General features: G+C 48.4%; 1 protein-coding gene across 1 annotated transcript; it reads right to left on the reverse strand.

The window, feature by feature from the left end:
* Nucleotides 1–3,308: 3,308 nt before the first annotated feature.
* LOC134415026 (nascent polypeptide-associated complex subunit alpha, muscle-specific form-like) lies at nucleotides 3,309–9,670 on the reverse strand. Its single transcript, XM_063150352.1, has 4 exons — nucleotides 8,947–9,670; nucleotides 8,733–8,852; nucleotides 6,988–7,062; nucleotides 3,309–4,075 (listed from the first exon to the last, which is right to left on the reverse strand). The coding sequence occupies exons 1-2, from the start codon at nucleotides 9,668–9,670 to the stop codon at nucleotides 8,791–8,793; spliced, it is 786 nt and encodes a 261-aa protein (XP_063006422.1). The 3' UTR covers nucleotides 3,309–4,075; nucleotides 6,988–7,062; nucleotides 8,733–8,790.
* Nucleotides 9,671–10,855: the final 1,185 nt, after the last annotated feature.

Consider the following 10,855-nt stretch of genomic DNA (forward strand, 5'->3'; position numbering starts at 1 on the left):
TGATTTGGGTCTGGGAAGCACCTGGGAGCCTCCCTTTGAATCCTGGGTGGAGCCGTGGTTATAAAAGGAGGAAAGGCTGGAGGCAGGGGGGGTTCGGGGGGGAGAGGAGCAGCGCTGTCTCGGGGATCTGCATCTGGAAGCGGCCACCAGTTTCCTGCTGGGAATCCTGGAAAGAGAACTCGGTGAGAAATGCGAATGTTGCAGCTGGAGCGCTGAGAGGGGAGAGTCTGCAGGGAATGTGTCTGGTGAGTCTCCTCATGCCCCATATCTGATGCTGGGCTGGCACCAGGGCACCTCATTCCCATTGAAACTCTCTGGAAATGCACTGAAATTACAAACTGGACTGCACAAGGCACGTGGGAAGCTTTGTGTCCCTAAGGGAATGCTCTGGGGCTGTGCAGCCTCTGACCTGCACAAACAACTCCTGCTCCCACAGAAACCTGCTGGCTGTAGGGCAGGAGTGCCAGCAAAGTGGCAGCTTCAGCGCCACCCCAGTGAGTGACTGTCCTTGGGGCTCTCGGGGCCGGGAGGGAATGCTGTCCCTGCCCCTCTGGGAAAGCAGGAGCAGGATCAGCGCTGCAGCCGGGTCTGTTCCTGCTCTCTGTCTCCAGAGTGCCCCGGAGGGCTCTGGCTCGGGATAATCTGTGTGTGAGAGCTTCCCGTGCCAGTGCCAAACCCTCTGGGGACAGAACGTGCCCAAAAGCTCCATTAACCCTTTCCCTGTGTGTGAGAGCTTCCCGTGCCCGTGCCAAACCCCTCTGGGGACGGAGCGTGCCCAAAAGCTCCATTAACCCTTTCCCTGTGTGTGAGAGCTTCCCGTGCCCGTGCCAAACCCCTCTGGGGACGGAGCGTGCCCAAAAGCTCCATTAACCCTTTCCCTGTGTGTGAGAGCTTCCCGTGCCTGTGCCAAACCCTCTGGGGACAGAACGTGCCCAAAAGCTCCATTAACCCTTTCTCTGTGTGTGAGAGCTTCCCGTGCCTGTGCCAAACCCTCTGGGACAGAACGTGCCCAAAAGCTCCATTAACCCTTTCCCTGTGTGTGAGAGCTTCCCGTGCCAGTGCCAAACCCCTCTGGGGACGGAGCGTGCCCAAAAGCTCCATTAACCCTTTCCCTTCTGCTGGCAGGGCAGCGTGTGAGCCCAGGCCCTCCTCCCTGGAGCAGGGACAGCTGAGGATGAGCCCCAGGGATTCAGCCATCAGAGCAGGTGAGGATGGATCTCTTTGTGCTTGGCAATTGCTTTTTTTGGGTTTAATGTCACACTGCAGGGCTCCTCCAGCCCCTGTGCCCGGCAGCAGCACCCACAGCCCCTGGGCTGGCCAGGGAACGGCTCTGGGAGGGAAATGGATGTGCAGGAAATTTCCAGAGTTTGACAGAAGGCTCACATAGTGTGGATCTGTATGGAAATTCTGAGATAAGAAATGCTGACTTAGAAATGCCACGGAACAGGACAGACATTGCTGAGAGAGAACTGGAGCTAGAAACAAGTTTTAAAGGGTGACTTTGTAAATAAGACTGGATACCTTAGAGAAATAGAACTATGAAAGATGCATTGGAATAAGATTCACAAGGAGTAATTTTAGATGATTGGCTTTAAGACATTTACAGCATGGTGTGACAAAAGCTGATAGGCCAAGAAACATTTACAGTGTATTGGAATCAGGAAATGGTTGGCTGCTGATTGTGACCGTGAATTGTAAGATCTGTATTGTCTCACCCTTCACATGAGACTGAACATGGAATCCAAGTTTTTAAAATGCCTCAGTTGCCCCATGTCTGGGTCAGAAAAGAGCATAATCTGATAAACTGGTGCTTTGTATGAGGAAGATTTATCAGACTCTTCCCAACCTTCTCTGGGGTTTTTGTGCCAAAGGGGCTCTGACCCCAGAGCCACACAGGGTGTCTGTGCCTGCATAAACGTCAGTGACATTTGCCAAGTCTGGCAGGAAAGCAGAAACATCCTGGGGTTGTTTGGCCAGAGATGGAACATGGAGATGTCTGTGCCAGCAGGGGTGTGAGTGCTGCCAGCCTGGGCTCTGTGCTGCCTCTGTCCCTCAGCAGTCAGGGCAAGGGGGGAAGCTGCAGCTGAGGCAATTTTGGCTCTTTCACACTGCTTGGGCCAGACCTGGCAGCACTGGAAGAACAGCTTTCCTCCTCCTTTCTGTCCATCCCTGAGCAGAACATTGAGATGGTGCTGCACTGAGCCCTCTCTTTTGTGGCTGTTGTTTGGTTGGTTTGTTTGGGTTTTTTCTGTTTTTAATGTATTTCTAAGTGGTGCAGTGAGGAGCAAGGCGCTGGTTACATGGTTTCTGACTGACACATGACAGAAATGGGCACAGGTGAGTGCATGTGCTTCCTGGCACATCCAGTGTGCAATCCTGAGTGAGGATTTCCAGCCCCAGCTGCCCGTGGCACAGCTCCTCACTGCTCAGTCACTGTGAACAGCTCCCTCCTTTCCTGGGCACATCCCTGGAGTGGGAGCAGAGTCCCCTGACCCTGCAGGAATTCCCTGCTCCTCTGGAGAGGGGTGAGGCCAGAGCTTGGGGGCAAAGGACAACAACCAAACCAGGCCATTGTGTCCTTGTTGCATCCAGGACAGCGTGTTTGCCTTGTTCCCAGCACTGGTGAATCTGAACAAGATTGATTTTTGACAAGATTGCCTGTTCTTCACTTCTCCAGCTCTGCCCCACACCTGGCCCTGCAGCTGTAGCTCACCTTGCCCTGGCTGTGGCTGATAAAATATCATTTTTGTAGCAGCAATCCATTCTTTTAAAGAGCACAAAGAGTGTACAGTACAGCAGAGACTTTGGGAAATCCATCTAAATGAGGGACTCTGCCTTCCTGCTGTTCCTGTAGCTCTCCTTCCTGCTTTCACCTGGGCTGGCAGGATGGGCAGGGCCCATATTTATCACATGAAAGTGCTGTTATTGAATTTGTCCAGAAGCTCTGATTACAGACACTCATTTTCTGACAGAAACCATTTTCATTTTGCCTTTCCCCTGTTGTTCCCAGGTGCTGCCCAGGCTGTCTCCCTGTGCTCCCAGGAGGAAGGGCAGCCCCTGCCTGGCCTGCCCAGCCCAGCTGGATGGGACAGGGTTGTGTGGCCTGGCAGGGCAGGAACAGCTGGCTGTGCTCTGGAGTGCCTTGGAACCTTGCCCTGGCAGCTTTGGAGGGGTTTCTCTTTGGGATTGCTTGTGATGCACCCTCCCTTTGTACACAGTCCAGTGCTAAAGGACTGACAAGTGAGATGAGAGATAAAAATGGTTCTGTTCGAATGAGGCAAAGAATGCAACAAGAAAAATGAGCTTGCTTTTAATGTCTGAAATAGTTAGGAATAGAAATGCTGGAAAAGGGCACTTTTATGTTGGAATTGGTGTCACCTCCCATGGATAAAACCCCACAGTGAGCCATCAGAGCACAAGTGTGAAAACTGCATCCTTGGACTTCCACAGTGCAATAATTTTCTTTTCCTCCTCTCTTTCAGGCCAGGAAAAATCACCAAACTCCTGCCACCTTTGCCAAAAGCTTTGGTGTTTGAGCAGCCCCAGGCAAGAGGCCCCAGCACAGGCTCTGCCCTGGAGGGCTCAGGCCCTGCCCTGCTGTGGGTGAGTCAGGGGCACACAGGGCTCCTCCTGTCCTCTGCCTGGGGATGCCATTGCTGCCAGCCCAGCCTGGGACTGCTCACAGGGGCCAGGGTGAGGGAAGGGACCAGGATCTGACTCCATGGGTCACAGGGCTGATTTATTAGTTTATGATATATATTATATTAAACTATGCTAAAAGAATAGAAGAAAGGATCTCATCAGCAGGCCAGCTAAGAATAGACATGGAAGGAATGAATAACAAAGGCTTGTGGCTGGCACAGAGAGTGTGAGCCAGCTGGGTGTGATTGGCCATTAATTAGAAACAAACACATGAGACCAATTACAGATGCTCCTGTTTTATGTATAATTTCTCTGCTAATGCCTGTGTGTTGTATTTCTACATCAATCCAAGCTTCTTCCCAGGCTGCAGATCAAATCTTATGGTGTCTCTGGAAGTTTCTGGTTTTCCAATTCCCACATCTCCCCTCTCTCTCTGTATTAAGAGATTTTTATTAATAGATTTATATGGATAATTTGTAATTGGTATATGGATTAGGTAAGTAAAGAATGGATTTTTTTGAGTAGTGACAGATGAATACAAAGTATTTAAAATTGAAAGTTTAGTTGAAGTTATTTAAATGTTTGGTTTAGGTTGGTTCATTGGTAGAGTTGTATAATTAAAAGTAAACAAACTAAATAGAGGCATAATATTTGATTGAATTTTATATTTTTAAGTTATTAAATAATAAGAATTTTATACGATTTTTATATTTATAAAGACACTTAAAGTTAATAGTTTTTGATGGGTGTAATACAAGATGTTAGGTGTAAGTTGGAATTTTTGTGTAATTTCCAGTTGTATTTACATTGATTTTTAGTGCTGGAGTGGTCAGTGTGGTTGTTTGTGTGATGTGGTTTTGTGTTTCTTATTGAAACTTACCTGGGTTTTTCTACTTGCTGAGATGTAAGTAAACTTTATGTTTTCATATGAGAAATAAAGTATTGATACATCTTGGCTTATAAAAAAGCATGGAGATTTGTGACTTACTTATTTAAGATATTATTCTAATTATTTTTGTTATAAGTATGGAGAAATATTAGATTAAAATAATGTATGCAGTAAAGTAAAAAATTAAATTAATTAGGAATTATTTAGATTATATACAATTAGTAACATGTGAAATGATATATTTATTAAGTATTAAAATATTGTATATTATTTTAGAGTTTGGAACAGTTGATAAATTTTAAATTAGTGGAAGGTTCCATAATTGTTAAAAATAAGTTTAGTTGTTATATTGATAAAGTCAGTGTGTTAAGTTAAAACTATTTGAAATTTATTTTTGATATAGTAAATATTTGGGATTGTTGTTAATTATTTTATTTCGGTAGAGTTAGGGTTTGATTATAGTTTAAATTGTAATTAGTGCATGTTACATAATACATTTTTAAGTAATGTTTTTAAAAATAGTAGTTATGAGTAAAAATTTTGGGATTAAAGATTAATTAAATTATTTAGTAATTGGGTTTTTTAAAGTATTTTTAGAATAGAGATGTTTTGAATACAGTAAACTTATTTTTTAAATATTTGAAAGTGCTTACAGACAGGATTGTGAATTTGGATTTGGGTATTGAGAGTGTGAGGGTGCAGGAAATGTAGTTGTAGGATAGACTGAATACTTAGTATGAAACTTAGAAAAATAAATGAATGTTGTAGTTGTATTTTTCATTGAAGTGTTTTTGTAATAATAACTGAGGCAAGTTATAGGATTAATAGTTTGGTGGAGGTTTTTAATTAAGTTTTTTTTAACTTTGGAAAATAGGTTAAATGATGAGATAATATTAGGTTAAATGACAGAGTTAGTGTAGAGATTAGTTAGGGAGTTAACTTGGTTTCAGAGATGTATAAGTGGTTAGAGAATAAAAAAGTGGGACTTTGAAATTATGTGCTTTTGGTAATTATATAAAGAGATGGTAAAGTATGTGAAAGTTGGTTGTAAATATTATACTGATGTTTTATAAATAGTGTTTATTATAAAATTAATAATTTTCTCTAATTAGTCTGTTAGTAGTAAGTGTTTGGAGAAGTTAAGGTTACTTTTTGAAAATATTTATATATTAGGGAAATAAACTAAAAATTTTAAAATAGTATGATATTAATAGTAATTGCTATTTTTGGGGTTATTTATACAAGATAAAAACTAGAGATGGTAATGAAGAGTAGATTTCTTAATGAAATGGATGATGTAATAAACTGTATTTTTTTACTTATTAGTAGGTGTTTGTTAGAGTTTTATTTTAGTTGTTTTAATTGGAGCTGTTTTACTTTTTAAAGAAAATTAATTTTATACTTTATAGTTTGGAAAAATTATTTTTAATAAAATTTATTATAAGTTCTATTAAATAACATTTAAAGTTATAAATAATTAATTCTGATAGTAAGCAATAATAAACCTAATTTTGATAGGTCATTACAGTGATAAAATTAAATTTAAGACTATTTAGACTTAAATGTAGTGAAATTTAATTTTGTTGGACTTTATTAATACTCGAGTTATTGAAGGTTGTTATTTATAAATATTGAAGTTTTTAAAGCATTTTGGTTTTGGAGAAACTTTAGTTTGTTGAATTATTATTATTATTACCTATATCTTGACATTGTAGTTTTATTTATTGGGAGCTATGTGTCCTAGTAAGATATTTTCATTTATGTTATATTTAGAATGGTAATGATTTGTATAATGGGGTTTTTTTTGTATTTACGATATTGATTAGATTGTTTTGTATTTTTTTTTTTGGTGGGCTTTGAGTAATATTTACTTAAGGGTTCAGATTTTTGATATTAGAAGATTTTTTTATGGTTTTTGTTACTTTTTAAAGAGTTTTTTATTTAGAATTTGAAGAGTATTTGGTGTTTGGAGGGAATAAATGTGGAGTTATTTTTTATATGGTTGAATTGTATTTTTGATGTTATTAAGGTCTACTTTTGGTACATTGGTTTGGTTTTTTTGTTTAGTTATGGGGAGGGTCTCTTGTGTAAGCCTGAGACTGGTGTTAGGACTTTTTGTCTAATGTTTTATGAGTCTTTTAAGGAGGAGGTGTTGTTTTAAGTCGTGTAAAATATACTGAGAATCAGTTAAATCAAGGAAGAAACATTATGGTAATTGAAGTGTGTTGTGTTTAAGGAGCTCTAAATCTTTTTTAATTACTTGAAATAAGGTGAGCCCAATCTACTTTTTCTGCCCCCACGAATGGCATGACCTGTGCCCACTGCTCACAATTCACCCAACCAAAATCAAGAGCAAATGTTGGCTGGGCTCTAAGAACCTGAAATAACTTAGCAAAATAACTCACATTTTTCTCCTGTGGTTTTTTTTTTTTTTTTGTTTTAGATACTGGACTTACCTCTGTGGACGTGCGCTGAGCTCTCACTGCAGGAACCTGTCAGGCCTCGGTGGCTTTGAGTTCATGTTCTTCTCACTGGGGAGTTGGAAATAATTAATTAATTGCAGAATTAATTAAATTAATGACCCCTTTCCCCTTTTGTGCCCCGCTGTGTGGGACAGGGGCAGAGAGAGCGAGCAGAGGAGCGGCCGGGGCTGGAGAGGGGCTGGAGAAAGGCAGAGGGACCTCCCTGGTGTCACCAGGGCACTGTGGGGAACAGAAAGGACACCGTGAGGGCAAGGGCAGGTGAGGAGGGGACAGCTTGGGGCAAAACCCGGGCTCACCTGCAGGGAAATGAGTCAGGGATGTTTTGGAGGGAAGAGCTGAGGGGATGAGTCCGCCCTGCTCGGCCCAAGGGGGAGCAGAGGTGAAGGCCAATCCAAAGCCAGCCCTGCTCAACCCCGGAGTCCCAGAATAAATTCTACGAGCTACCTATTGAGGGTGTAAAAATACATAAAAACAGACCCAGGAGCAGACCAGAAGATTCCTGGGAATCCCATTACAGTGTTGTCACAGCCTTTTTAACAGTATTTTTATCACAACACTGTATTTCGCTGTTGGGATCGTTCACTCTGTGGGCTGTGGGGTTTTTGGGCCTGAGCTCCCTCACGGCGGCCCTGACACCCTCAGGAGCTGGGAGGGAAAGCAGAGTCAGGGCTGCTGGCAGGGCAGGGGGTTCTACCCCAGAGCAGACCCAGCAGCTGCCCCCCAGCCTGGCCAGGAGGGATCTGCTCTGGTTCCTGCAGGGAAGGAATGTTTCCAGCTGATTCAGCCGGCATTGCAGCGGCCTCATCTCCCGATTCAGGTGACATTCCAGCGGCCTCATGTCCCGATTCAGGTGACATTGCAGCGGCCTCATGTCCCGATTCAGGTGACATTGCAGCGACCTCACCTCCCGATTCAGGTGACATTGCAGCGGCCTCATCTCCCGATTCAGGTGACATTCCAGCGGCCTCATCTCCCGGTACTTTCCCCATCCCCGCTCCTGCCCCTCCTGCTCATTCTGAGGGGAATTTGTCCCACCAGCAGCAGGGGAAGGACACCAGCTGCCACCCTGGGACTCAGGCTGTCCCTCTGGGGAATGCTGGCTGCTGGAATTTAGATTATTCCATGCATTTGGCTGCAGAAATTTCCCAGCCCAGGGGTTTTAGCTGACAGGGCAGCACAGAGATTGCTCTCTGTGTGGTGCCTGGATTTGGGGTTTGGTATCAGCTTTGCTAGTTCAGGTGAGCCGTACCCACAGCCCCACGTTCCCTGATGAATTCCTGCTGGAATAACCTGACAGCAACTCATGGAGAGTGGAAATTCCCACACAGAGCTACCACTTTTACACCAGCTGTATTAGGAGCCAGCAGAGGTTCCAGGGAAGCTGCGTGGGATCAGGACAAGGACAGGTCTATATTCCATAGAACTTGCTGTTTAAAACCCTCATCCCCCGGCTCCACTGATGTCCCTGGGGTCACTTGGCAGAGTTCCCTGGAACCCAGCTGATTTCACACCCCACCCCTGGAGCTCAGGCTCCAGCTGATATTTTAAAGCAGGACAAGGCAGTGGCTGGATGCACTCCCAGCCTGTGCTGAGGCAGCACACCTCTCCCTGAAGAAGCCCAGCTCCTTTCAGAGCTTCAGCAGCAGCCTCTGCACATTTTTTCCCCTCAGGAAAGGGATGCCCATCCCTGCCTTCAGCACACCTCCAGTGGGACCCACCTGCAAAAGTTTTCCTTCACTTCTGCACTTCAGCTGGCTCCCTGGGAAGCTCCAAACTTCATCCCACTTGAACCTCTGATTTTGAGGCATGTCCCAGGTATACTGCTTGGGATTCAATATCTGTGAGGAAAGATGGCTTTGGTGTTAGCACTGCTGAGGAACAATGACCTCAGGCTGGAAAGGAGAGAGAAGATTTGGGGTGGCTGAGACATACCTGGGAGCTGTGAGAGGTCAGAAACGGGAGCTGCTGTCTGAGCCCCTCTACAAACGGCCCGAGCCTCCATTCCAGGCAATGCCAGCTGCTCCTTGTGGTCCTTCTGGGCTGTCGGTGGTGTCTGTCCGGGCTGAGGCATTTCCACGTACCTGTTCAGAGCAGCCCCTGGCTGAGGGGCCACAGGCAGCGCTTTAGCCGTGTCTGTGCCAGCGATGTCCCGGTACCCCGGTGCCCACACCGGGACGTGTGTTCGGCACGCCGCAGGCACAGCTCCTCCTGCAGATCCCAAGGACGTGAGGGCTGCCAGCCCTGCGGGGGTTTCTGGACTCCTCCAGGCCCACACCGGGCACAGCCGCAGCGGGAACAGCGGCCCCAGCGCTACAGCCCCGCTCGTTCGGCGGAGATCCCCCGGGGCTGCGGACACGGAGCGGGGGGATGTGGGCGCTGTGGCTCTCACAGGGGAGTGCGGTGTCCCGGTACAGGGGAGCGCGGTGGCCGCGGTGCTGCCGGGCCGTGAGGGGGCTTGGTGTCCCCGCAGGGCTGAGGAGCGGCGCCGTGTCCGCCAGGGGGCGCCCTGCGGGACGGGAGGCGGCGCTGAGGGAGCGGCAAGGCCGATTCGGTCCCTGGGCTGCCACAGGCGATTCCCCTGCTTTACCCGTTTCCAGCCGTGATCCAGCAGCTGTTCCAGGGAAGCGCCGTCTTCCTGGCGGCCCGGCACCACCATAGCCCCGGCTCCCCACGGCCCAGAGCCCAGGCGGGACCCCAGCCCCGCACCGGCCAGAGCAGGAGCGGCGGCTCAGTCCCAGCCCCCATCCCGGAGCAGCTCTTCCTACCTGTAGCGATACCGGTCCGGTCCTGGTCCCAATCCTACCTCGATCATCCGGCCCCGGCGGGACCCCAGTACCGCACTGGCTGCAGCCGGAGGAGCAGCACCAGGCACGGTCCTAGCAGCCATACCGGAGTGGCTCTTCCCACCTGCAACGATACCGGTCCTGATCCCAGCCCCAGTCCCGCCTCGATCATCCATTCCCGGCGGGACCCCAGCCTCACAATGGCCGGAGGAGGGGAGCAGCAGCAGCCAGCTCGGTCCCAGCGCCCGTCCCGGAGCGGCTCTCCCTATCTGCAGCGATATCGGTCCGATCCCGGGCTCAGTCGCGCCTCGACCATCCAGCACTAGCACCCACACCCTGCCCGCCTCCCACAGCAGACACCAGCAGGACCAGACCCTGAGCCCCCAGACCCAGAGCCCGATTCCGGTCTCACCTAGCACCCACACCTTGCCTGCCTCCCACAGCAGACACCGGCAGGATCAGGACCCGAGCCCCCAGACCCAGAGCCCGATCCCGGTCTTACCTGAGCACCTCGGGCTCTACGCAGCACCAGCACCAGCACCAGCACCAGCCCCCGATCCGGATCTCCTCGCAGCGCTCCGACCGTCGCTCCCGCAGCATCCCGAGCTGAGCATCCCCCGAAGGAAGCGGGACAGACGCGGATTGGCCGGCTTTTATGGGCGGGAGGGGGGGCGGGGGGGAGGTGTGTCCCCGGGGGCGGGACCGGCACAGGTGTGAGGGGCGGGGTCTGCACAGGTGTGAGCGATCCCAGTGCGGCTGCGCGGGGCGGGGCCTTGGGGGATTTAAGGCGCGGGGAGGGCCCGGCAGAGCCATTTGCTCCTCGGAGGTCGAGGGGTTAGGTTGCTGTCGGTCGGCGCTCTATATCTCTGTTCCTCTATATTTTCTTCTGCGTTTCTTTTCTTTTGTGTTTCTGTTTCTCTACACCTCTCCTTTCTCCCCTCCCTTCCTCCCCTCCCCCACCCCCCACACCCACCCCCCCCCCAAACCCCCCCCCTCCCTCTCCCCCCTAGCCCTCCCCTCCCTCCCCCCCTACGGCCGCCCCTCGCCCCCTCCCTCCC

This window comes from Melospiza melodia, chromosome 2 (genome assembly GCF_035770615.1).
Source record: "Melospiza melodia melodia isolate bMelMel2 chromosome 2, bMelMel2.pri, whole genome shotgun sequence".
Lineage (NCBI taxonomy): Eukaryota > Metazoa > Chordata > Aves > Passeriformes > Passerellidae > Melospiza > Melospiza melodia.

Bases quoted from the DNA above. Each gene is read 5' to 3' on its own strand.
- LOC134415026 (XM_063150352.1), bottom strand. From the start codon at position 9,670: ATGGTGGTGCCGGGCCGCCAGGAAGACGGCGCTTCCCTGGAACAGCTG. The intron at 8,853-8,946 runs GTATGTCTCAGC...CTTTCCTCACAG, and splicing joins TGACCTCTCACAGCTCCCAG to ATATTGAATCCCAAGCAGTA.